At 46.6% G+C, this 27,642-nt stretch overlaps 1 protein-coding gene across 8 annotated transcripts in view; it reads left to right on the top strand.

The window, feature by feature from the left end:
* LOC147256849 (uncharacterized) overlaps positions 1–27,642 on the top strand; it is a 66,632-nt gene that overhangs the window by 14,801 nt on the left and 24,189 nt on the right. For 7 of the 8 annotated variants that reach the window (XM_086210482.1, XM_086210483.1, XM_086210484.1 and 4 more), the window contains 6 exons: positions 4,311–5,841; positions 5,956–6,402; positions 8,997–9,213; positions 14,786–14,989; positions 21,151–21,384; positions 23,303–23,467. In XM_086210482.1, the coding sequence (XP_086066608.1) occupies positions 4,675–5,841; positions 5,956–6,402; positions 8,997–9,213; positions 14,786–14,989; positions 21,151–21,384; positions 23,303–23,467 (2,434 nt within the window). In that variant the 5' untranslated portion in view covers positions 4,311–4,674. Of the gene's footprint in view, positions 1–3,633; positions 3,671–4,310; positions 5,842–5,955; positions 6,403–8,996; positions 9,214–14,785; positions 14,990–21,150; positions 21,385–23,302; positions 23,468–27,642 lie in introns of all 8 variants that reach the window. The other variant, XM_086210486.1, reaches the window with a different exon arrangement.

The following is a 27,642-nucleotide window of genomic DNA, read 5'->3' as shown; positions in this document are numbered from 1 at the left end:
AGAGGCCCAGGATCTGCTCTTAGGCTGGAGGAAGGTGATGAGAACAGTCTGAGCAGCAGGAGGCAAGACGCCTGGGCAACAATGGGAGTCCCATCGCTTTTGTCTGGTTCTCAATAATAGGTGCATATTTACAATAGTTGAAATTTATACTCAAGTCTTCAGCTAACTAGACAATCTACAGGGGCGGAGGAAGAGGGCTGATAGGTGCGTCAGAAACAGTGTCCTGCCAGGTGAGCGGGTGAATGAAAGGTGCTGCCGTGGAGCGGAATGTCATTGGAATGAGATGAGGCTTCACACGTTGAAATGGTTGCCTTATCGTCTCGGAGTTCTGGAGGTCTGCCTCTTTTGAGGCGGTTTGACTCTGTTAGTTTTGTTTGAAATTAGCTTTGCGTGTGACGACGAGGGCCGTGCAGACAAGTTATTGTGACCTGCTGGTGACCAGCCGAGCGGCGCCTCTGTGCCCTATGAAGTGTTATAGTTAAAAGGTAAGAAAGTTTGCCGAGACGCAGCTTTCTTTCTTTGAGTCAGTCTGATCATGCAATTGGATCTCCAGGATTTCTCATGACACCTCAGGAGGACACCGTCCTAAAACGACAGGGTCCTGAGATCCACGTCCTTCCAATCAAATGAGATGGATGGAGGTGTGAAGGCTCTGGATTGTTTTCCAGTTCTGATGTCTCCCTTTAGAGGGAACCCTTCCAAGAGATGGCTGAACCTGTCAGAGGCAAAAACAAGCACAGGCAGTGGATGTGGTTGTTGTGCTCGTTATCCATATCAGACAAATTTCTATAATTTGGTTCCTTTTCAACATCTGAAACCCGAATATGGGACAGTATAGAGGTGTGAGTTCTAAAGCCCATCAGTAAAGCAGCATTGTAGAACGTCTGGTTCCCTCATCTGAAATGAGGTCTGTGGTTCACGAGAGCTTAATACGGTGGAACCCTTTATTCTACAGCTAAAAAGAACACTTGTTTTGGTGTGTGGGATTTTTCGAGTGTTGGTGGAACACAACCAAATATTTGACGACCTTCCCTTTGGTGGTACTGATTCCGTTCTAGATAAACGAGTGCTGAACTGGTTCATGTTGTAGTCTGCTGTTGCTCTCAGGAGGTTGTTAGATGCTGAACAGGCTCCTGTTGTACTCGCAGAGTGGCCTCTTAATCTTCTTCACTTCGGTCACGTTCCTGGTCTTTGGCCCTTCCACTCCATCCAACTCTGGGCGTAACCTGCTCGACAAGCGTGTCGTAATGCATAGCAGGCTCCAGCCCTACAACCGCGGCCCTTAAACTTGTGGATTTACTTACAACTCACACACGCTCAGTCACAGGGAGGCCCTGGAGGCTGACGATGGGACTGAGTCTAACAGGAATGGATGAGACGTGTGGTTGGTTGGAGGGAAGTCCTGCCGTCTGAGCCAGAGGTAGTCAGTTCAGTTTTAGAGGCTGCATGTCAAAGAAAGCGGACCGGCGCTCGTGCTGCCTCGCTGTAATGTAGGACACGCCATCGCACTCCGTCCTTCGCTCTCTTCGTGTTGGTCTGAGAAATGTTGTAGTGACATGAAAAACTGAATACTTGATGATCCTAGCTTGTTTAACTGGTTCTCGTGTTGGTCTGAGAAATGTTGTGGATGTTTTGATTGGTTCTGAGTCCATTTGTTACACTTGAAATGATATCAAACCCAGTGCCCGTAGTTTGGTACCAGCACCCAACTGTACTTTCTCGAGTTCAGCGTTTTTTTTCATTGGAGCACCAGAACTGTGAATTCATGCTGGGCCATTGGCAACAAACACTCATTGTTTTTAAATTGAAAAATGTCAGAGATCCCTATTTCCCTTAATTGGATGTCATCACAGCTTTTTTGACATGTTGTTGTTGTTTGATTTGATGCTGAAGGGTGTTGGCATGACATCCAGGTCAGGGGCACAAATGCAGGAAAACACAAATGTACTGCAACATAAGAAATCCCTGTGTATTTTCAGCCATCAACTGCTGACCTACTGCAATACGTTGCTCTGGCAACTGTACAAACATGAACGAAATGATAAATGATTAGGGTTCACCCCTTTGACTCTGTTACAACAAAAGTGGGATTTTAGTTTCACGGATCCAAGTTCTCCAGGTGTGCTGCTGGCATTGGTCAACGTCTGTCACTCTAAAGCTGCGAGATGTCTTCTCAGTGTTCGACCAAAGATCCACAAACGCCGCAGAGAGCATTTTGAAGCACTCTGTGTTACCACAGCGCCGACTGCTGTGTGTGTTGGGCCAGAGCACGCGGCAGCCCTGACACCTGATGGTCCCACTCTGTCCCCCAGCTGCCCTTCAGAACCCAACCCTCGGGAACGAACACGTCTAATAAACACTTAAATGTTATTTACTCTTAACAAACCAGACTGTTTCCCTACATAATGTTGCTGCATAGCCCAAAACTGGATGCCTTGTTTGTCAGAGCCTCGGCTTCCAAACAGCCCCACTGCTTCCACCCAAGATGCAATAATGTTACATGTCAATAGATAGACGGTTTATTTTCAGTAGAATCAATAAGAAATGACTTAAAATCACATTTGAATTATTTTCTGTGACGTGATACCTGCATGCAAACAGAAACGACTCCAACTGCATGACTTAGCAGAGCAGCAGGATGTGTGTGACGTACCGTCATACGTGTGGTGTAACATGTCTGATTTGTGCGGCCGCCGCTCGTACATTATGGATCAGTTTGGCTGCAAGGATCATGTGGCAGCAGAGAGTCCGGCTGTTCACGAGGCTGTTAGCGCAGTACAGAACTTGTTCTTTTTTATGTGGCACCGTTATTCTATCAATCCACTTTATTCCAGTTCTTTATTCTCAGCCAGAGGAGCTGCAGGCAGGAGTGACACATTTATTTGACCCCCTTTCTGTCTCTGAATTAGACTTCTGAGGGTGGCGCCACTTACAGGGAGAGTAGTTTGTTGCTTGTAATTCTCCTCAACAAACGTACGGCACAGTGGTGCAGAGACCCTGTGGCACTGAGGTCACAGGCTCCTGAGCAGCTGAAGGCTTCTGCTGCGTTACTCCTCTCTCTGTCTCTCTCTGTCTCTGTCTCTCTCTGTCTCTGTCTACCTGGAAGTAAGTCAGCCGTCTGTCGCCCAGGGCCCCCACTGTCATTACTGGATAATGGAGACGGTGCAGCGTCCTGGATAGCCTCTGATAGCCTTTATATAGCTCCTTGTCTCTTTCTTTTGTTCCTCACACACACACGCGTGCACACACATACAGCAGGTGCCTGTCGCAGTCTTTTGTGTGGTCAGTTTGGCAAAAATTTAAAGAAATCTACATCATCCATTTTGAAACCTGGTCGATGATGAACATCTGCTATTCCTACTGAAGCTGCCAATCCGGGAACGGAGGCTTTCTATCAGTTGACGACGTGCAGCTGGTAAATTGATGCTGAATTGGTTAAGACACTTGTTTTATCATAGGTTTCTACTGGGCCTTCAGGTTGTGACACCGAGGACCACGAGGGCAGGGCGTTGCTTGCAAAAGGTGTCGGACCTGTTGTGATGGTATAAATGAAAATCCACCTGTGAGAAGTTGTTGCCGTCCTTAGTTGCATACGGCAATTCACCAAATTTCTTTGCTTCATTCATCCTGCAGGTGGCAGCATTTCTCAAATATCAACATCCCACATGAGGTAAAAGCAAGTCCAGTGTTGGTTATCTCAGCAGCAAAGGCAGGGACTGGGCCACTGGAATATAATAATTACATGTGTCTGATGGAACAAATTAGATACTTGCTGAAATATCAATTCTCACCTAAATTCATGAGGAATTTTAATACCAAAATCCGTGTGTGTGTGTGTGTGTGTGTGTGTGTGTGTGTGTGTGTGTGTGTGTGATACAGTGCTGAAATGATAAATACTACTTATGTTGTGTGCTCATTAAATCACTTCCATCTTTCTTCCACATCTATTATTTGGGATGATGTCAGATAGATGGATTTGTGGAGCACAGCATGCTGAACTGTTTTTCTCCATTCTCCAATTTGTCGGGGCCATGTCAGGCCAACAACGCGGAAAATACTGGATGTTGGTCTTTTTGTGAAATTTTAACATTATTTTTAAAAAAAAAGGATTTAATGAAGATGAACACTGACACACACGGTTAATGTAATGGGTGCCTTCCTCAGGGCGGCACAGTGGTGCAGTTGTCAGCACTGTCGCCTCACGGCAAGAAGGTTCCGGGTTCGAGCACGGGGTCTTTCTGTGTGGAGTCTGCAAGTTCTCCCTGTTCCCCATTGATTGATTGATTCTTTCTTTTCCCTGTTTATTGCAGATGTTCTGAACAACCGGATTCTTCCAGAACTCCAAACGGCTGCTTTTGGAAACAGTGACTTGCAGCCCTTTTGGACATGCTGCTGCATTTTTGTGAACTGGACGGACCGTATCCTGCGTCACAACAAGACACAGGTGTAAATATCCCAAGATATTAGGACAAAGTCATGTCCTGCAGAGAAGGGCTCGGAGACTTTATGGTGTGTCTGTCAAGGTTCGGCAGAAAATCTGAAGTCGTGGCTCTGTAAAGGGAATTGTGTCTCTTGTCAGGCAATAACAGGAAGCAAATGGGCAAGTGAGAGTCTGCTCATCAGAGGAACGTTACATCATTGTAGAGGGTGGCCTTCCTCCTCCCTCCCACAGAGATGAGTGTTTCTCCACCTGCTGAGAGTTTCCCTGTCAGGGGGAAGACCGGGACCAGCATGAGGCTCCCTCTCAATAGTGTAGGAGACCACAATGGGAATGCTTTCCCAATGTCCTCTTCCTCCTCCTCCTCCTCCTCCTCCTGTATGGGGGAGTCATCCCCTGAGTCACTGCGGAGTGGAGGCAGCCTTAGCAGCGGCCGAATAGAAAGTCCACAGGATTATGACATGCTGGAGGTCACCCTGATGGCCACTGTGATGACCAAAACAGACGCACCGACACATGTTGTCTCATGGGGGGAGGAAGATGGAAGCAAGCGAGAGGAGAACGGTAGCGTCTCAGTGGAACGAATACAAACGGCAACCGAGCTGTCCGAATCCAACGACAACTCTATGTCTGTTTACCTGGATGCCAACAGTGACGAGTACCAGGACACCTGGAATGACAACCTGACGCTGGCGCTGTCTCTGGCAGCTAACAGCTGTAGCCGTGGTGATAATGGTGAGCTAAGCAGTGGAAGCAGTATCAGAGGGAGGCGTGGCTCCTCCACTCCAGACTCAGATGCAACAGAGGTCCCTGCCGATGATGACTACGATGATGAGGAAGCTTTGTTTGTGTCGGTGAGCTCTGACATCGTTGTACAGAGGACCAGCACGACCCTCACCAGCTCACCCAGTCAAGGCCTCTTGAACAGAGATGAGCCTGCAGTGATGGCTGAGCTCCAGCCTGAGGCTACCAAAGCTGATGGCGAGAGGTCGGAGGTGCCGATGGAAGAAGCTCAAGTTGCCTGCCCTCTGGATTCACCCGAGGAAACACCGACAGAGCTTCCTCCTTCCGAGGGCCTCAGTGAATCGCTCCAGGTGTCATCTTTGACTCCCTCTGCTATCAGCCAGGCTCAAGTTGGCAAGGGAGTCGCATCTCTAACACCAGAAGAAGCTGCAAGACCTGCACTTAGCTCCAAACCTTCCTATTCTACCACCAGGCAGCCAGCCAGAGCAGCAAAAACCAGAGCTGCCATCACTATTTCAGCTGGCTCCAAGCCTGCGGCCTCCACAGCTGTCAAAACCTTTGCTCTTGCATCAAAGAAGAATTCAAAACTGGACTTAAAAAACATCCAGGCTAAAGTTGGGTCACGTTCCCCTCAGTCTACACCCAAAACACCCACCCAGGTACTGCGCCGTTCATTCAAAATGCACATATCTCAAGTATTTCACAGTTGCCCGTCTATTATTACATTTCTTATTTCAATTTCTTTCTTGTGTTTCGTTTTTTTTAAATTTCAGAGTAAATCTGCTCTAGCTAATGGAAAGAAAGCTGCTCCTAGGAAGGAGGATTTGCAGTCTAGTGATGGAGGTAAAAGGCAAAGGTCGTCTGCAGGTCCGGTTAAAGTGGCCCTGGTGCTGGCGCCCATCAGAGGAAAGAGCATTAACCGCAAAACCAGCCACAAGAACGCAGCCATCCAGCCTCCTCAGCCAGTCAAGAGGAGTGTGACCATCAGCCGAACGCTCTCATCCTCCACCAGCTCACTGGGCTCAGAGGTGACGGGGGAACGTGTCCAGCAGAGACCCAGGAAGCCTGACCAGGAAGTGTCAGAGAAACATGGAGCAACAGTGACCAGGAAACAGCCAGGTGAAGCAGGTGGTGAGGCGTGTGAGGGGGAGCAGAGGGAGGCTGCCAGTCAGGCTTTACTGCCGGTGGCCAATGTGGAGAAACCAAGGAATCCTAGCCGGGTGAGTGCCGAGTCCCTGTTGCACCATCGTGGTTGTGTTCAGGTTCAGTGTAGGTGAGGCGGGGGGAAGTGGTTGGCTACCTGTGCCTCCAACCCGACTTCTTTAGAGGGACATTTCAAAGCAGGTGTCAAAGCAAATCTGCCAGACTGCAATGAGAATCACGGTCGTCTGCAGCAGGAGCCGCCATCTTGCCAGTTACAAATGTGTGTTTTTGTTTAAACATTTCAAAGTGATGATTTTTCATTTGTCATCTTAGTTTGCTTTTGTTTCAGCTTGCTACAGATTACATGTTTAGAAACTTAGCTCAACCGTTTCATTCCCTTTTATCTGACTGAAACAAGCTGACCTGTGATTCAGACTTTGTGGAATGTCGCAAATCTCTTTGCAGTATTTATTTGCACGCCGCCTTTATTCACCTGCCACTCTGGCTGGTGTTCACCCGCCGCTGCACTAAATCACCCACATTTGGCAGGTGCTAATTTGCAACGCTGCTGGGGACTCCGGTTGTGCAGCATAGTCGTTGTGAAATAATTGGCATCATCTGGAACACATCATTGGTGATATGACCTGGGGGGAGGCGGGGCATTAACTTTAACATTTGCAAAGCAATTATGAGGATTATACTTCTTAACGTTAACATTTCATGAATAACTAACGTGTATCTGCCTTTTGTCAAGTGGCATGAAGCCCTGGGTGTCTCACGGTTGGCAGCGTTCATTACCATCACGTACATTCCAGAGAGACAAAGACACGTTAATTTCAGGAACCGGTGTGTTTTTAAATGAGGGAGCAGTAGACACACAGTGTGTGTGCTCTGTCTCTGGTATGTGTGTTTTTAAAGGTGCACAGAGCCACTGACAGCTTTCAAACTTGTCCCAGCGTATTTTCTCATCAGCAGCCTGGGGGGGTTGTCTCCACACGGGGTGTGTCTTTAGATGGCTGTTCAAAACACGCATTAACCTATAAGTACATAAGAAACACACTCGTGCAAAAACACCCATTGGAAATGAATGTGTTCTGTATATCAGCCTTTATTTTGAAACAGCTTTTTTCATTTATACTGCTAAGGCAAGAGATCTTTGATGTTTTGAGGGACTGATAATGGCTCAGGACTGGATTTGGTACATGTTCAGGAAGATTGGAAAGATCTACTTCAGTTTGCATTTGTCTTATTGACATGAAAGTGACGCTATACTCAAAATGTCTTCTTTGCCTTTCAAGTATTTAAAAAAGGTGTCAGTATTCTTACCACTACATCACTTCATTGTGACTTCAGAGCGCAGAAGGAGGCGGTCACCAAAACAACGGCAGTGCTGTCCAAAACATCATCTGGTTTGATACAAACTAAAAAAGAAACTGTTACTCTTCGGTTAGCTGCTAATAGGAAAGAACAATGAGCCTGAAGGGTTTGCAGTCGTTTCTCGTAGGAGGATATGGGGCGCTATTAGCATAGAGCTAAATGTAAGAGGCTGGCTCATCCTATATTCTGGCATCATTAAAAATAAAAGTGAAAAAACATGTCAGTGAGCTCAAAATGCCAATTTGTGAGTACATGAAAGGCAAAACACAGTTTTTGGATGAAGTACCAATGTAGGGATAATGAGGACTTGGCCTGTATTATGTAGTATTACCACAGAGAGCAATGGTTCAGCTCAGCTGAGCAGCCAGCTCACATGTCAGCGGGCCTTAGTATGTGCTGATGTGCTGCAGTCATTCCTGGGCTCTGCCTCTCCGCGCGGCTGAGAAGTCAGGCAGGTAATAAACCACATGAACCTTGGAGAGTTTCGTCATTTCTGGGTAGGCTCGGTGTTTTGCTGCGCTCTCTACTTTTTTGTGAGGAAGTGAACCGTTTGCAAAACACACACAGAGTGAAAGCTATTTGAAACAGACGGCCAGCAGAGGCTCAGCGGCGATCTTATCTTTGAATGTTCTGGCATTTTGCTTTTATTTCAAGTTGACGTAAGAATCGGTGTTTGAACATCTTGTCAATAAAATCAGTAGAGTTGAATCAATGTTGAAGTTACTCTGGATATTAGAGGAAACCTTACAGAAATAACATTTTCCCTCTCTTTCCAAAGTCCCTGACCACTTTTGTCAGTGCAAATAAGTGAGCAATGACAACTGAGAACAGTTTCAATAACTTGAGTCTTTCCTCTGAAAAAACAGACAGACGCCAGACCTTCATCCACAAACTCGCTCCATGTGTGCCGGTATTTGTAGAGTCAGAGGGGGAGGAACATGTATGGATTGGTGTGGGGAGAAGAAGGAGAGGGAAAAAACTTGGCCTGGTCGCAATGTGGATTCTCAAGGGGAATGTACAACACAATAGCAACTTTTTTTTTAACCCCTCTTTGTGGTTGTAGCACAATTTTCCCTCCCTCTTTTTCTTCCTCTCGCTTTTCCTCCTCCCTGTCAGACTTAACACACACTCTGTCCCTCACTCCTCCCATCTGCTCCTTCACTGCCTCCCTCGCTTCCCTTAGTCCACATTTCTGACTGAATGGGGAATGGCTAACACCATGGTCTCAGTGCGCAGCTCTGAGCTGGGGCCCCTTGGCTGGGATTCTGTCACTAAGCGTCAGCTCTTCCTACAGAAAGTTTCATCCAAGTTGGGGCCCGTTGGCAGACAGCAGGGGAGAAGCACCAGAGTGGATAAGGGACCTGCTCCAACTCCAGTCTCAGGGACTGGACCTCCAGGACAGGGGAGCCCTGGGCCCAGGCAAGCCCAGACTGATGTCTCCACGTTGGGAGAGGGTGGACAGAGAGCAGTGGCTGGATCCCCAACGAGAGTAAAGCAAAGCCAGAGCCAGGGTGAGTCCTTCCTTCACGTAGAGACATAAACAGGAGCTGTTTCAGTACAGCCACATTTACTTCATGAAACCTGACAGGTAAACACACAACTGCACATGCACACAGACTCGTGTCAGTTGTGTGTGTGTGTGTGTGTGTGTGTGTGTGTGTGTGTGTGTGTGTGTGTGTGTGTAAGGGAACAAAAATGCAAGTTGGTCTCAGCAGCACATTCAGGAAATGAGTAGTCTGACACTGCAGAGCTGTGAGTTAAACTGCCCTCCACATACCAGCGCGCCGCTCGGCTGTCTGCTCCACACACTCTTGTGTTACATACTGTTCTGTAAGGCAGCTGCTGATTGACAGGCAGCACTTAGAGTGGACAGAAACGGGTCCGGTTGCTGCTGCTGCAAGCGTGTGTGTGCAGCTGGTGCCATGCTCTTGCGTAAGAGTAGAACCTTTGTTTCTTTTAAGTCATTGTCTTAAGTTTCAGTCTTCATTTTCACGTCCGTGGACGTGCACTTCCTCTACTTTCCCCCCTCATCTTCAGAGAAATTTAAAGAGCACGTTCTTCTCCCTCCCTGTTTTTCCCTTTTTTTTTTTGTTATCCTCTTTTTTGTTTTTCTCATTGTTCCTCCAGAAAATCTCGGGCTGGTGTTTGTTTCCTGTCGGTCATGTGCGTGTTGACTGGTGAACTGGAGAAGACGGTCGGCGTCACGTCAGTCTCTCAGTCTGCATCCTAATGTTGTTGTCTTTGCTGTGTGTGTGTGTGTGTGTGTGTGTGTGTGTTGGAAAATGTAGTGTATGCTGTGATAACACAGATCTTCAACATGGTGTCCCCTGTCTGGTGTCCAGAGCCCTGTAATTCCACTCCTGTGTGTGTGTGTGTGTGTGTGTGTGTGTGTGTGTGTGTGTGTGTGTGTGTGTATCTCCTGTAACATGATCCTTGTTTTCTATAACAACCGATATGCTGTGTGCCATTTATGTGGCAAAAATGTGTGTGTGTAAAACCAGATCTTTGTCCTCATAAAGGTCACATTCTGATGGACAATAACAGATCTGTCCTCTTTTCTGATAGTCAGGAGCAAACGGACAGCTCTGGACCTGAGATCACCATCAATGGGTTCCTTTGAGTGTGTGTGTGTGTGTGAGTGAGTGTATTTCCCTGCATTTTTCTATTTTGGATTTAGTCTTGACTACATTTCTTATCAGTCAATCTTTATACTTTTGTGCTTTTGCCAACAAATCCACGTGCTGCAGGCGTTTGTCTGCACTTGGATGTGGTGGGGGTCTAAGAGGGGTTCGCGCCGTGTTCAGAGGTTGAATTCCCTCCAAGCAAATTCTGGTTTGTGATTTCAGACTTTATTTAGGAAAAAATGCATTGATTTCTTGACTGTTAGATTTTTGTGAACAGTTAAATCTTTTAAGGCTGGAAAAAGTGGAGCAGTCCATCTTTAACACGGGTCAGTTTAGGGTCAGGTCTTGATCCAGCACTCCAACAATCTCTCTGGCTTCCTTATCTGTTAACAGTTTAGTGTCTGTTTGGCCACTGAGTCCTTGTTCCATCTCCCCTGTTTACTGTGCAGCTAAATACAAGAGTAGAAAGAACCAGTTTAATATCTCAAACCCAGTATGATGAAGCCCAGACCGGGGATGACGGGTGGGATTTTCAACCAGTACCAGAAGAAGAAACTCAACATGACCCAGGAGAAACTCTCTCAGTACTACAACTAATCACTTGGCAGTGACTGAGAGAGCTGCTTATGCTAATAATGGTAGCAGATATTTTAGCTCATCAAAGTGATGCTTCACCCCAAAAGTGAATGCTGCTTTTCAAGCCCTCCCAAATTCATGTCTAGAGCTCAGAGACATGTTTTATCCTCCTGTGTTACTACTTTGTGACTCAGAATACAAAAAGATCCAGCCATGCGTGCAAGTTGATGAAGTTGATGCAAATGAGTGCAAACACTAAAATTACCAAAAAAGTTCGTTTAGCAGTTCTTAAATACATCGTCCAGTGTAATCTGTGTCGTCTTCATGCAGCTGTCCGCAGTAGCACAGTCACTTTGGTTGGCGTTAAAACCTCTAACGAAAACACTTCCAGTTGGGCGCTGTCTTGTGAATCAAGGCGGACGAGAGCGAGGGGGTGGGTTCAGTGCGCCAGTGAATGAGTGCTGAACAGGAAGTGCTGTAGTTGGTTTGTGATTGTGGATCACTGAGCGGACGGCGGGATGAAGAAGATGGGCATCATAGCAGCTGATGCGCTTCTGGACAGTTTTTGCTGTTTTGTTGCCGCAGCCGTTGATGGTCGTCAGCCGCCATCATAGCTTCAAGCTCAATGTCTGTAGCTGACACCCTCTCATCCTCCTGGAGTCACAGAGAAGCGCATGAGTGGGGAGGAGCGGCTCTCTAGAACAAAGGAGGCAGATGTGTAGACTGGCAGAGAGCAGATATTCCTGTTTGTTTTTTGTCAATGGTGGTGATCTCTAGTCCCCCTTTGTGCCAGGCTATAATCGTCTGTGCTGGTAGCTGATGGGGGTGGAGGTGTTGGTCCGTTAGTAAACTGGACTCTCAGCATTACTTACAATGGCTCCTGTTTTTCCAGGTTAGCAGGAAGCAGGCGGTCTTGGCTCATGGCGTTGCAGAGTGCAAACATGTAGGCGTGGGAGTCAGCAGTTTCCTGCAGGCGTTTGAGGTCATCGTGTCGTTGTTATTGGAGGTTTGATGCTCCAACACAAATCACTGCAGACTATTGATTGGAGTGGATGGTTGGGCCGGTCCCTCGCTGTGCTCCATGCTCAAGGGTCACGAGGCAGCCTTTATTTCCTTAAATCTGGTTGGTGGCTTCAGTAAGACTGCTGTCCAGTCGTAGTCATTCTTGGGATTTTATCAGTGCCCTCATGACGAAATTGTATTTGCTTGCCAAACATACTGAACTAGTTTTAACAAGAAGAAAAGTCCAGTAAATAAATCAGTGCCGTGAAAGTTTAGCTCCTTTTTATTTGTTTGTGAATCTTGTTGTGTGCTGCAGTCTAGCAGTTTGTGTTGAGGCCGCTCAGATTTGAGACAGCTGTTGAATGAAAAGCTTTTACAAGCTCTGCTGTCGGGAAATAAAGTAGAGAAACACAACGAGCAAAGTTGTTTTTGGTTTTTTTTGCGGAAGTGGCTGTGTGATATTCTCGTTTTCTGGCGTTCTTATTTATTTGTTTGAATTCTTGTCGTCTCTTTCATGCTCCAGTGTTTGAATTTGGTTGCAGAGGGAATGTTAAAGGTCCAGAGTCGTGTTGTCAGGCAGAGCATTTCTGTGTATCAACAGTAAGCACGAGGCCGATCAACAGCGAGCCAGCTCTTACCTAACACTGATTTCTTAGGTAACAAAATCCAGATGCCTTCCTCTGGCTGGCGTTCCATCAGAACTGAAACCAAACGAAGCCAGATGTTTCCTGCTGGCTCCGGTCGCAGCACAGGTTTTACTGCTGCATTACCTTCATCAATAGAGACTCTGTGTCTGTTAACGTGAGGTAATGTAATTGCCGCGAACACATGTAGACCTTCCCCTTTTCTTAAAAACCACGCTTTCTTTTTTCTTCTCATCCCTCCGCTTTGCCAGACAGGACCCGTGTGTGTGTGTGTGTGTGTGTGTGTGTGTGTGCGCGCACGTGTGGCAGTTTGAGTGAATGTTTGATAATCTCTGTGGATTAGTTTGGCTGTTCCAGTGTGTAAGAGGCAGCAAAAATAAGATACAAAGGACCCAGCAAATCTTTGGTTGGAAACAGTGTTGAATACTAACAGCACACACAGCTGATTGGTGATCAGATCATTCATCAGCAACTGGAGGGATTAATACTGATTGATTGTTCCAAAGACGGTCGGATTGCCTAAAGCAGTTAACAAGCAGTTTGACCCATCAATTAAATCCTTGATGATGACCCAGTTTGCTGACCCTGGCTCTCTCCCATGGCTGTCCTCCCCGCCTGCACCAGGCAGAGGTCCACAGGTGTGCTCATACATGAGCAGGCTGCAGGTGAGTAGCTCTGCATCTTCACTGTCAGCCTCGGTGGTGATGTAACTCCTCCCACCCCTGGAGTGGTCATGATTGGAACTGGAGTTGATCGCCCAGCCTTACTAGCGCTTGAGTGGCGTAGTCGCAGCGCTGCTCAGCCAGACCCCAGAGGTATAAATGCTTGTTTACAGCGAAGGTCGCTACACAAAACCATGAATCAAGTTTTACTGGTTAGGTGTTTTTTTTTGCAGTTCAGTTCCAGAGAAGATAAAGTTTGAGACATGAGAGAAGATAGGCTGGGGTTTGATGATCCAGCAGAGATTTAAAAATGATTCAAAGGCTTCAGTTACTTTGAAAGTTAATGAGAGTAGAACAACTACGATAATTTGATATAAAAATAGCTGTTTGATTTTGATTCAGTTCAAATCTGGCTGTTGGAACGGCCCACTGGTGCACGTGTGCAATGTTTGTGGGCCTCGGCCTCCTGCGGGGGTGTGTGTGAGTGTTGGGGGGGGGGGGGGGTGTTAGCTGAAATTTTTGAGAACCATATACACTCGATGAATGGCCTGTGCCACCGTGTCATTTAACAGATATTGATTTGTGGAACATGCAGGACAGTGTGAGCACCAACAGGACCCAAAAGACTTCGTGTAAACTAAAGGAGAAAATTCTCAGCTTCCAACTGTGGTGGCCCTTCTTCATCAGCGGCTCCTCAGGCTGAATGTCTCTCCTCCTTTTACATTCCTTCTCACTCATGTTACAGAACACAGCTGCATTTCTGGGTTTGTTATCATAGATGAGGCGCCGTGTTCCTGCCTTTATTTAAAGGACAATTCTGAGCAGGAGCAAGAACAGGAGAGGGAGGACATTGGTTTGTCTTTGGCAGCGATCTAACAATGTTTAAGATGAAATGCACCAAGAATGACGAAATGTCCCTAAAACTGTGGTGAGCTTTGAGAGGAAAACCAGGAAGGGTGTCACGGTCTCTGCTGTCTGTATAGAAGACCAACGTCAATGGAGGCTTTATTGAACTTGTCTCCGCTGCAGCCTCCGGTGTGTTCATGACACGTCTTAATGTTGTCAGGATGAGCAAGGCTTCCAGAGCTGTTTGTGTTTGGCCAGGAATCGATCCCACGTCCTCCAAAACCTGCTCAAACCTCAAGCCGAATGATCCTGCAGTGCTGGCCTCTCTTCTTCGGTAGACAGGTTTAGAAGTTCCGACTTCTGCCACAAATAACAGTCCTTCTGCCCGCTCTTTCTCTGGCTCCACATTTTGTGTGTTTGTCTCCTTTTCTGTCTGTAACAGTCTTCAGTTCTTATCTCAGCTTCCCTGCTGATGAGATGGGGAAAGTTGGGGGGGGGGGCGCCTTACCCAACCCACCATGGCTGAATCGCTCATTCTGCAGGAAGAACGCATGAATCGCAGAGACTGAGATGGGGCATGAAGCGCAGCGCTCACAGCACTTGACTCTCAGACACATGAACATCCAGGACATCCACATGTAGATGAATCCAATCATTTGAAGAGGTAACTGATCGCTACTGATCAGTGTAATCAATGTTTAACAATCAGTCGATCTCTCTCTCTCACAGGTGTTTCCAAATCTCGTGAGAGACCATCTGCACTAGTGGCCCCGAGCCCGGCAACCTCAAGCTCCAAACCAGTAGCCAATCAGCAGCCAGCACTGGGGGTGGCTGGTCGACCCACTGCATCAAAACTTCCTGTTAAAGGATTACCCACAAGCCTCAGTTCCTCGTCCTTGGGAAGCAATGAGAACAATGGAGCCACATGCAAAGGCGAGACACACACACACGCGCACACACATGCACACACACATGCACACACACGCGCACACACACACACGCACACGAGTATCACTGGAAGTGGTTGTGCTTGGTGTGGTTTTCCTCTCACTGCTGACTTAATTTCCTTTTCTTTCCACTGACATTGTATGACACACACTGAGCCTATTTCCACTGTATACTCACACTCACACACACACACACACACACTCATGCAAGCATCAGCTACTGTAAGTAGTTTTATTTTGTGCTGGCTGGCTGTTAGAGAGTAGACACTGATCACGTTGTGTAGGAGGCTTATCATGGATTCGATCACGTTAAGGATATTCAAATACTCATAGATATGGTGTGTGTGTGTGTGTGTGTGAGAGATCACAGCAACACTGCCTCTTCCTCTGGAGGTCAAGGGTCACATCTGGTCAGCATTCACAGCACACAGACAGTTTGTGTGCGTGTCGGTTCAGCAGATAAAGCTGCCTTTGTCTTAATTGTTACAAATTATAATTCTATTCATTATTAAAGAATCCGCTTGCTTTTGTCACTTGTTGCCTCCGTCAGTAACTTCCATGACTTTTTATCATCTCGCCAAAAAAAAAACATAGTTAGATTTTTGTTAATTTCCCCAAAAAAATGAATTCCAAAGTCAGTGTTATGTTCAAATCCTGTAAATTGAAAGACGTGCGACTCTGAAGGGATCCCCACTTTGACATGCAGCTGCCAAGTCAAGTCAGTTTTATTTGTAAGGCACCAAACCCCAACCAAAGTTCTGTCCTGACTCTGTCCAAGTAGAGCAGGTCCAGCACCTCACTCCTTCAATGAACCTCCACCCAACAATTCTCCATCAGCAAGCACATCTTGCAACAGCAGCCACCAAAACCTTCCTACCAGGCAGGAATGTGGAGCAGATCCAGGATCAGTGGGGGGAAAAGAGAGCAGGAGAGCTGGGCAGAGACAAAGACAAAGAATGGAGACTGATGGACAGACGGGGACGTGAACAGGTGGTGCTAAGCCTGTGGAAGCGTTAAAGATGGTCTGGGTAAAATCTTGGTCAAATAAGATCCATAAGTTGGGATATGAAACAAACAATACAAGCACCAATGAAACGACGCACAGCAGATGAAACTTGTGGTACATCCCGCTTTCACCACCTGCCCAGTCCCTCGTGTCACCCACCAGACTGAAAGACTGAACTCATCCCAAGAATTCCTCATCTTATCAAACCTGGCATTTGTTGCTGTGAACGTGGGCCCTGAGGGCTGGAACGTCGTCCTCATGGTTCAGAGGACGGAGAGAGAGAGAGAAGAATTGAGGCTTTGAAACGACTCCATCGTGGGAAACGTGAAACCGAGGAAAGAGAAATCTGAAGTGGAGATAGTTCTGTTTAAACAAACAGCCCTCAGGACACTTGCTGCTCTCACAGAGTCCCGCTGTGACTGCGGTTCAGATAGAGACGTCAGAAATAGCTCGACTATCTTAAGCAGGGCTAAGTTGCTGTGTATTCTGGCTGCGTTATGTATGACTCCTCCCCCTGCAGCTCCGCTCTGCTCCTCCAGCAGAAAACACTCGGTTAGTTGTGTACAACTGTTAGTTTGGGGGAGTCTCTGGTTCCAATCCAAAGTGTGTGTGTGTGTGTGTGTGTGTGTGTGTGTGTCAGCTCTTTATTTGTAAATGGGACACAGTGGCTTGAACCGAGCAACAGGAACTTTGCATTGAAAATATATGTATAAAAATATAATTTTCTAACAACATATGTTACTGCTGTTTTGTTCTGTTTTTTTTAGGTTTTATCACAGTTTACCTGCGAGCATGTGTATCTGTTGAGCAGGAGTGTGATAAATCATCTTGAGTTCTTCCCTTCCCAGACTTGACACTTCCTCTGTGCAACGTCAACTATCCTTCATCTTCTTTGCTTCCGCGTTCTTAGTTTGCAATAAACCACACTTCTCCCTGTAGCTCTGGTGTCAGGTGAGTTACTCCTGCAGGTAGCAGTGCTCATGTTATCACTGTGTTGCTCTCTGGTGCGCTCGCGCAGTTGTTGGTGCATCCTAGACTTTGAGGGCCGAGTTTCTGATGCAGTGGCGTGTGTGTGCGTGCGTGCGACACCAATCTTCCTCCAGAGTCGTTTCCTTCCACTTTAATTTTTGGGAGGTTTTAGTTAATGTCCTTGTCTGAAGCAAAACTGGCTGAACTAAGTGAGCTCCAGTGTGCAGACAGAGGAAAAACTCCAGGCTCGAGTGGTGGCGAGAAGGCAGGCTGCCTCTAAAGAGTGATGTGAAGTTTTGGGATTTTTGTATTGTTCATGTTGTTCCCCTGACAGTTTCTCACTGGCCTGAGTTTGAATGTTTATAAGCTCTGTCAACCACCACTGAACGACCTTACAAATACATTCTAGAACAAAGTCTGCAAGACGCAGAGCTTGGATTTAAATTGCTCATCACAAGGAATGACTTTCTTTTCTCACCGTGCCTGTTGGAGAGCACTCGGTTGTTATGGTAACCATATTACATTCTAGATGGCTGGTTCCCTTGGTAATATTTTGGCTCTGTCTTGAGTTGCTTGAGAGAGGAGTGTCAGTGTCGTCCACCTCCACGCAGGGCCATGCGTACTGGAGGAGTCTTCTGATACAACAACAGGCATGTCGGCGTTTCTCTGGCGGTCTGGATGTTTGTCTTTGGAATTAATGCTGGCATTGGTGGGCAGAGCATGTTCTGATCAAAGAGCTGATGACAAAGGAAAAAGATATTGTAAGTTTCATGGATTTATCACACAAGGCGTCATCCTGCATCAGTAATTTCCCAGCTGTTAGGTGGTTCCAGATGTGCTGCTCGGGCTTTATGGAGGCCTTGCAGCCATAAAGCCATTTCCCTGATATGGAGAAGTCAAGTGACTCACCTGTGCAGGAAAGGACAGTAACTGGTGAGCCAAAGAATGTCAACATCTGTGCCAAACAGAAGGCAGGTTTCTTACCAGCCTGCTGCGACCCTCAAATATGAATGTCTGCTTGCAGAGGTTTTTGGAAGTTCCTTTTGAGGTTTAGGTTTCCATTTCTGCAGATTGAGTTGAGGATTTTGGGAGAAGGGTTGCCTCTCAATGCTGAGAGGTCTGATTCCTCAGGGCAGATGGAATGAGTCATGAACTATTACCATCAAAATGAACAAGAGGCCCTTCAACAGATGGTGTGATGCCTGCAGAGTCCTGATCTCAACATCATCAGTCAGCCTGGATCACACGAACAGACAGAAGCCAGAGAGCCTGCATCCACAGAGTCGCGGCACGCTGTTAAAATGTACAACTGCCTCGCACATTTTCACAAGACTGTGCACTGAACGTAGGCTACACACACGATGCTTCCTCTGTGGTTGCTGATCCTGCTGGAATCGGCCTCGTCTGCCCGTGTTTGTCATGCAGTGCCACATGAGCATTGTTTTTCTGCAGCCCAGAGTCCGTTTTAGTTGCAGAGAACAAACACAAATGTAGTCGTTAGGGCTGCCAAACCACACAGTAGATTTCTCTCAATTCTGCTTCTGTTTGTCAGCTGAAAACTGCTGCGGTTTGTGTATAAAACCGCCAGATCCTCTGGTATTTCTGCCTGCATTTACACTCTGCTCAGATTTGATAAAATTAGATGCACAAGTGAGCTGTTTGTGTGAACGTGTAATTCGTTTTCTCAGATGGGGTTTAGATTTGCCTCCCTGACCAGTGTATGAATATTTCTCAGTCTTCCTGAAGTTCTTTGGCTCCTCAGTCTGAACCAAAAGTTCTGAAATCTCCTGCGAGCTCCTGCACTCTCGTCCTAAAAAGCTGCTTGGGAGAGCCCGGCGCGCTCGGTCTCAACAGTCAACGAAGCTTTCAACTTCACAGCGGTTTTCCTGGTGACAAGTGTGAGCACCTTGGGCCAGTGAGCTAATTAAACATCCAGTCTCTAAGGTCATTTGGCAGAAATTGAAGAAAATGATTATTAATAAATTCATAAATGCTGACTGTTGTGTTTTCATGATTTTAACAAAGGGACCTGCTCCCAACGTTGCTGACCAGTAGAGTAACTGCTGCTGCTAATCATGGCCGCCAGTGAAAGATGAGCAGGATTATTTCTGACACAGATCCTGAAACGCATCGATTTGACTCGACGCACACCAACGTTTTGGGCCTGGAAATCAGTCAGTACTCTGGAGGTTCCCTCTTACCGATGTGATCCTGTGCTGCTGGATGATTGGATGTTTCCAGCAACAGCAGGAAGAAGATCAGATGCAGCTTTTGTCAGTCAGTCCCCAACGCCGCGGCACACAACGCTGACAGATATCAGAGCCTGCATGTTCTCAACAGGCAGCTGGAGACTTAAGCCTTTACGTTAGCTTCTACCCAGCGTTGCACTTACTCTCTGCTGCAGTTTTTTTTTACGTACTCGTTAATTTTATGCCTTCATTATATTTTTATGTTTTAATAGTAGTTTTTGTTTTGTTGTTGCATTTTTAAATATATATTTTTTGAACGTGTATTTATTGCTGCAGTTTCTGTGTGAAAGCACTGTACTCGTCAGGTTTATCGTGTCCTTGTTCCTGTGGAAACTCCTCCTGTGACATTTTCATTCCAGCAACTTTTGGATCTGATAAACTGAGGACAGTGTTTATGCTAAGACGAGCTAACAGGCTCGTAGTGGGTTGAATAGCAGGCTTTTGCGCTGTCTGCAGTAATAAATGACCTTTTTTATTTAAACAGGGGAAAGCCGTTTAGAGCCAGGTCTCTTTTGCATTGATGCCCTGTTGGCAGCAAATACATTGAAATTACATGACAATTAAACTGTGAAACAGTATAACAAAGCTGCAGTGACACCTCTTAGCAACAATATCGACATAAAAGAAATGATAGAAGCATACTAAGCTGTAGAGGCCATGTTCCAGTTAAAAACGCCTGCCCTCGTACCTCTCGCTGCGAACCAAAATGGAATTAAATGAATTAAAATGGATTTAAAACATTTACATTCACGCTGCACTGTAGCTGATATATGAAGTGTAAACTGACTGATGGGAATTGATTTTCCGAGCCTCAACATTTTCTGCAAGTTGTCCCATTTCTGTGGTGCAGTGTGATTTTAAAGCTGTTTGGCTGATCTCCTCATCAACCCAATGGTCCTCAAGAACCAAACAGAGATGTTGTGCAGTTTGTTGGTGAGCTATAATTCAAGCAACACGAGAGGTATGAGGGTAGTTTTCCTCGTGAGTGCTCAGAGATAAACAGAATGCTGTGCTGGCTTCTCCTGGCTGCTGATGTCTGAAGTATTCCAGCCAGAGATGCGTTTAGGTGCTGAAACGGAGTCAAAATTAGCCTCCCACCATGGGCTGATTAGCAGGTGTTTCTGTCACATTCTGGAGGTGTTCTCAGTGTGTTTCACCAGATTTGTGTGTGGAAATGAGGCGCAACACTCCCCGCCCACTACCACTCACTGTGCTGAGCTAAGTCACCTGATCCTCCTGTCTGGCTCTGGGCAGGATGAACAACATGCTATTTCTTCAAAAGTTCCTCTGAGTTGTCAACATCAGCGTGTGTGTGTGTGTGTGTTGGGGGGGGGGGGGTCATACAGTCAGCTCGCCCTCATTGCAACATGACAAACAAGGACCCATTTGTCCGAATCCGTGAGCGCAAAACTGTTTTAATTCTCTCAGCCAGCATTTGGCTCGTCGAAGCAGAAGTCAGTGGGTGTTAAACAGTGGTGATCAAGATGGCTGCCTGCCACTTGTTACTGAGCAATGATTGGGTTTGCTGTCACTTTCCACGGTGTTTCCTCTGATTTGATGAGTTGAACGGTCTGCTGTGAAAATGATCTTTACAGGGAAAAAAAAATGTAGCTTCTATTTTTGATCAGAACTGCTGTGCGCTGGCTCATCCACGCTGCACGCCAGGGATGACGGTTCAGTTCTCTCCTGTCCAGAGACGGTCTGGGAGAGACCTGGGCTTGATAGTGATGTACAGATTTGTTCATGATTACAATCTGGTGGTACAATTCCTGAAACTTCCCCAACTCTTGTTTGTTTGGGTTTTTTTTTTTTTTTTTTTTTTGAGGTATCAAAAAAGGTGGATGTTGGGTAAAAACTGAGACTTGAATTGTTAAAGTTCTGCTCTTCCAGCCATTTAAAGTGTCTCCCTATCATCTTCCTCAGCCTCTCCAGCTGGTCTGGCACCAACAGGGCCCAAGCCGGATGAGCGGCCCAGCAGAATCACCGCGGCAGTGAGTGGGACAAAACCCAGCATCCCCAGTACCACAGTCACCACCTGCACCAGTGCTTCCAGTGACACCGTTAGCAGTGGCAACAGCAGTGGCGTCGTTGCTGCTCCAAAGCCTCCTCCAATGAGAAGCAGAGCACTGTCATTGCAAGCCAGGACCACAGCCTCAGGTAGGGGTGTGTGTGTCTGTGTGTGTGATTCAGAGGTTCTGTGGTTGTGAGCAGGTCATCTGCCAGCAGCGATCGGCGGAAGTGTTGGTTTCATGAGCGGGGCAGCGAGTGAGTCACATGACTGCTCCACGTTGATCACTGCAGGAAGCGGGGAGATGGAATGACGAGGAGCAAAGTTCTGTTTTGGTTTAAGTTGTGTCGGTTGACCAAGTTTCTGTGACGCATCGGCCTTTTTAGATGGACGGTGATAATCCAGCTGAAGACTTTCTAAATAGGACCGTATCTCTACCGAGGTGCTGATGTTGTTGAGAGCTTGTTGAATGTTCCGTTAAAACACAGGCTCGAGGCCGCAGTCGCCCCCCCGGTGCCGAGTGCTTCACTCCAGTCTCTCTTCCTCCTGGAATTTGACCTGAAACCTTTGTCAGGTGGCGGCCGCTACATTTGTGTGTTTTCTTGCTCATAACTCAGAAAACTGTGCTGAGAGCAGCACTTGAAACGCTCAGCAGGAACTTAACCATTCAACGTAAAGCAGTTTGACAGCCACAAATATTACAAAAAAAAAACGTGTTAGGACTTCATACTTTCTACAACACGCTTGAGTAATGTGACTTGGACAGGAAGCTCTCAGACTATGACCTTAGTTCAAGTGAAGGTGGTTAGAAAACACACGGTGTGTCCCAAATCACATACTTCCATACTACATACTTGAAATTATGAGTGTACTCAACTCAAAATGGAAATTGAGTGAGCAAAAAAAAATGCGATGTGGGACAGCACTGCACTCTCGAAACTCTCACTGCGTGATTGGGCACATCCAGTAGTACGCTTAGTTTACTCAGTCAGAAAGTATGGAAGTACGCGATTTGGGCCACAGCAACAGTTTACCTGGCAGCGTCTTCTTGAGAGTGTTGGTCTGAATCAGGTTCATGTCAGAATATTGTGAATCATGTGAAGAGGCCAGTGGAGGAACAGTCGGTGAACCTGAGTGGGTACGGTGTGGCACGGAAGGCCAAAACCGCCGTCATCACAAAATAAACCCATGACTCCGTGAATTAAGGAAATGATAAACATGGAAAGAAAAGGTTGTCATCAATACAGAAAATGTGCAACCTGTTTTGAAAATAAATGAATGTACACTTGAATGGAAAATCAAGAAATTTATTAATTAACTTTTTCTTGACTTTTATTTCATTTTTTTTTTAATTTCTCCGCTTATTTTTTAAAAACATGTATTTATCATATGTAACTTTTATTTCAGAATGCTTCATCAATTTTAATCCTCCATAGCACAAATGTGATAAATAAGTGGGTTAAAGCATTTTTACACGTTTGACGTATCTAAGGGACATAATAAAGATTGGTTTTGAAAATCCATAAAATTAATGAGTAATTAATCTGTTTTAATTGTGTGCGGTCGATGCATTGGACACTCTTATTTTTTTTTAGCTAGCTATTCAAAGCTAGCTGACTCAACTTTTTCAATTTCAGGAAGTGTGAACTTGCCAGCATGAATCTAGACGTGACCAGCAGCTCACACTTTGAAAGAGTCTTGCTGTCTCTCTCGCTCTCTCTCTCGCTCTCTCTCTCTAGCGCCATGCTCACCTTCAACAGTTTATTGTCATGAGCCCAGTTCAAAGCAGCTGGCAGGTATTATGATGCTCATAACTTCAGGGCTTTTCTCCCACACAAAAGGTGAGAAACAGCAAATGGACGCATGAAACATTTTAAAGTACGTGGACTGAAGGGGACCAGCACCGTTGTCCTCCGATCAAATCCCAGTGAAGGCGGTTCATACTGACGCAGGACCGACTCTCACTGGTGTACCGGGTGATGTCGCGTATCCTCCAGCCTGCGACAGACGCAGGCGACCGGAGACTTTCTGCCAAAGGCTTTGACTACTTCTGCTTCCTCCTCACAGGACTGAAGGCACCGTCAGTCACCAACCACAGCACAACTAAGACAGCAGCCAATCAGTCGTCGTTAAAGACACCTGCCGCCGCCGGTCTGGGGTTGACCAAGCAGATGTCCCATTATCCTCTGCAGAGAAGCGGCTCGGCAAGACTCAGTCGACTTAACAGTGCAGGTGAGGAAGTGTTCGTGTACAGAAGGCTGCGACATGTCTGTGCCTCCTGGTAGAAGCACAGTGTTGAACCGTCCCAGCTACTGAAGCAGTGTGGCTTCGCCCATTGCCTGAGCTTGACCCTCATCTGTCCAGCTGTTCACACACGTTCGGTTCAAAGGTGCCGTCGTAACGTTTCATCTTGGAGTTCCTCTGACACTTGGCCTGGCTGTGGAGCCACCAGTGTTCTTCTGAGATGGAACATGTAAAACTGTCAGTGGTTCCTGTTCTGCAGAACTTTGATCCACTCCTGATTGGCCAGTTGAGACACTCGGAGTTGCATGGTTTGTTGGTAAGAATGCATGAGCTTAAAATTGGTGAAATAATGCAATCGTTCTTTTTGAAGTTGGACCATCACACCTGGATAATGTGGTTGGGCTTCTAATTACTCTGATGTGGACGTGGCGGTTCTGCACATGCTCTGTAGGAGCCAATGTGATGTTTAACACAGACGCTTAACAGCCAAGAGTCATGTGAGGTCACTTCACGCCGCACAAGTCCACGGTGAAAACACATTTCTGAACAGACGACACCTTGTGCTTCTCCACTTGGGGAGAAGTCTGATTTTCTAGTCACCGAATTGAAAGTCTGAGGTGCTTCATGTGCCACTTGGTAACTTGTGTAGTTGAGAAGAAAGAACCAGATGAAAGTCTGATCCCAGCCAGTTGAGTTGATGCTCTCAGAAGTGAATAAATCTGTTCTTCGTCATGTTTCCTGAGTCGACAGTAGTCCAATTTAAAGCTTTATGAGCGCAACTGCAGTGTGCATACAAAACTGTTACGTTTTTTTTCCTGACTTTTAATTTTTCCAGTGGGGCGAGTCAGTGTCTCTTCCACTTTCCCTCCAGAAGTATCCACTCGTCCCAGACACGTTTTACTGTGGAGGCCTGAGGTCACATGAAACCTGAGTTATTTATAGGCACATGAGGTCACCCCATCTATACTGAACCATACTGCTGGATGTCAGCTGTACAGTCACACACACACACACACACACACACAGCTCCATACCCTTACACAAGTGTAATTATTATCCATCTGCAGCCTCTCTGTAATTATTCTGCAGCTCCTGATGCATGTGGGCGTGCGCGCGCACATACACACACTCATATGCTCACACACACACACACAGATCAGAGTTAACCACATTTGCAACTCAGGAACACTCAAACAGGACTTCATCTTGAAGTACTGTTTAATTTGCCAAAACACTTTTTTGTTTTGTTGTTCAGAGTTCACCGGCCGCCGCTGGTGGTGATGTCATGCCATCAACACACCAGTGCAGCTGCAGAGCAGTTTGAACTTGATGTCAGCAAGTCACAGCATCTTAACATCTGTGCATGAAATTGACTGTTGGTAGAGAGTGTGTGAAGTGGACCCTTGGTTTCATCCATGTGGGCCCTGTGAAGCCAGGACCTTGGGTGGCAGCCTCCCCCTGTGTGGTGGCTCTGGTCTGGGCCCGGGCGCCTGAGTGCCTCCCCTCTGTGGCCTCCCCTGGAGTTCTCTCTGTGGCCTGTGGGGAGCCGCTAGTTGCAGACATGCTGTCATCCTTGTGATGCCTTAACCACCACACACACACGTAGAGGCCTTCACGACGCCCCACACATGCATTTGATTCGTACGCCCCTCTCTCATCCACACACACCACAGCCGCCCTCAGGCGACAGTGGTTAGCAGTGTGGGCTTTTAGAGCGCCGAGGCTTTCTGCAGCTCTTTGTGTCTCCATTGAACATGGGCTTTATTGATTCTGACCGACTCACAGGTCTGGTTTTATTGTCCACTAACGGTCTCGTGCTCTCGGGGGACCGTTGAAGTTTCATCCAGAGATGTAGTTGTAGCTTCATCTGTTACTCCTCTTGTTGCGTGTACAGCACAGACAGCAGGACTAACATGCAGCCGTTTCCTCTGCTGTGAGGATTTCAGCATTTCCTTTGTTTTTTTTCCTTGTATATGGAAGTGCATAAGTGAAAATAACAAAGATTGTTTCCCTTAAACCATAATAAAATAATAGATGTGCAGTGAAGAGGAGTGCACTTACCCACCAAGTGTGTTTTTTTGCTCCTTTTGCTCCTTTGGCTGCCAGTGTGCTGTTACATGCTGCAATTTGGGTTCCTGCAGCTGATTGATATCAGTATCTTGGAGGAGGACAGCAGAGAAAACTCATGTCAAGTGCTGGCCTTGTCCTCTTCATGACGGATCAAGTGGCCACTTGGACTTGTCCTCAGTTACATTCTCCCCTCAGCAGAGGAGAGGAGTTTTCACATCTACCAAGTGCTTCCTGCCAACAAATTCAGTACACACTTTTGGGTCTGTTAGTTGAGTGGAATTGAATGGAATTCATCGGCCCTGAAGTATGTGAGGGATATCATGTCAAGAAATGTGGTGTTTCAGTTGTCATGTTTTGTTCTTGAGGTTTGTGGTGCTGCTGAATTCTTTTCACTGAGAGGCGCTTCTGCCGTGATCCGACTCTTCACCCACTGTAGTATCACAACACTGCCACTCTGACCTTTGACCACCTAAACCTTTTCTGATCATCCCCAAGTCCAGATGGGCATTGGTTGTGAATGTGGAAGAATTCCTTCGACCTTTCCAGAGATATGGCATTTATATGAGGGGACATGTCCTTGACCTCTAACCTTTGACCCCAAAAATCTTTTCAGTTAATCCAAGAGACCCTGTGGACATTTAGCCATATCTGAAGAATTCCCCCAGGCATCCCCAGGTCGTTGGGTTCATGAAGTGAGTCGTACAGATGGACACCCTCCCTAATGCTGCTGGTCTCCAGCTTTTACTAGCATGAAAGCATAGAATGTGCATAGCTCTGAGATTAATGCCTCTTTAGCACACACCCTTACCTCAAAACACTGGTCAGAATGGTCTTTTCCAGAGCAGTTTCTTTCTCCATTAAAAAATGTCGATTTGCATCAATGAGGAAGAATCAGCGCTGTTAAAATCTTCAACAAAAACATTTAATGGGGGAAGAGTTTACCCAGGCGCACTAAATATTTGGCAAATGTGTGCAGACTACCTCTTTATAGCAAAACCCATCTAAACATTGAATAGATAAACCCAAAGGTGTGTGTGTGTGTGTGTGTGTGTGTGTGTGTGTGTGTGTGTGTGTGACCCTGTCACTCTCTCTAGTGTTAAGGTTCTTATCGGGACCCTCTCATCACATCTAACCTTGAAGTGGAACGTCTCTGTCGTTCTCATTCAAAGGGGAAGCCAGAGAAGTCCAGGGAGCGAGCGAGCGAGCCGGGAAGGGAGGGGGAGAGAGAGTGAACGGGTGGTGGAGAGATTATTCAAATCCCACCCACTCCCCCTCCCCCTCCTTCCCTGCAGCATCCCTGGCTGTGGTGTGTGTGTGTGTTTATACTGTGTACGGCTGTAAAATAGAGCGAGCGTATAGATGCTCGTCTTCCTCAAACCACGGAGTCTGTGTGGTGCTCTACATGTCTGCGGCTACACACGCCTCTCCCGTGTGCTTCAGAGCGAGGGATCAGCGTGTGATTTGCATGTACCAGCAGAGTCAGGCTCCCAACCATCTGAAGCGTTGAGGATTTTCTCTCCTCCCTCCCTCCCTCCCTCCCTCCTCCCTCACTTGCTCAGAGTACTACCCCTCTCACTCCGTCTTGTTTGCGCTCCATCTTTTCTCGGTGGATGATTCACTACCACCTGGACGACGGGGAAGTACACAGCCTTTTTGGCGCCATTTTCTCTCCTGTTGGCTGGGCAACAGCAACAATATCCTGGACTGTTATTATTTTTTTGTTTTGACTCACTGAAGAGCAGCTTGCAGTTTAACGGACTCTCCTCCTTCTGTTTGTGTAACACTGGCAGAGCTTTGGTTAAAAATCCTGTTTTGTTCGTTTCAGTTCTTGTTCTCATGGTTGCATGGTGGGAACATTCTTCTCTCTGGAATAATTTTCACTTAATTTTGGACTTGGAAGAAAATGGGACATTTTTACATGCGACTTGAACGCTGAAGAGGGTGAGCGTCTCCTTCTGCTCATAAAGGAGCCAGTTTAAAGGGTGGAAAACAGCGGGATCCGTGTCTGGCTTACCAACGAGGTGGTAAAGGTTTATGATAAGAACAAGAAATAGTTGATAAGAGCCGACTAGGACAAGCCAATATTTGTACCA

The sequence above is a fragment of the Aulostomus chinensis genome, chromosome 8 (genome assembly GCF_037954235.1).
Source record: "Aulostomus chinensis isolate RoL2024-O1b breed Wild chromosome 8, RoL_Achi_v1.0, whole genome shotgun sequence".
In the NCBI taxonomy this organism is placed as follows: Eukaryota; Metazoa; Chordata; class Actinopteri; order Syngnathiformes; family Aulostomidae; genus Aulostomus; species Aulostomus chinensis.
Note: the sequence above shows the minus strand (reverse complement) of the source record. Positions and strands in the feature narration are given on the sequence as shown.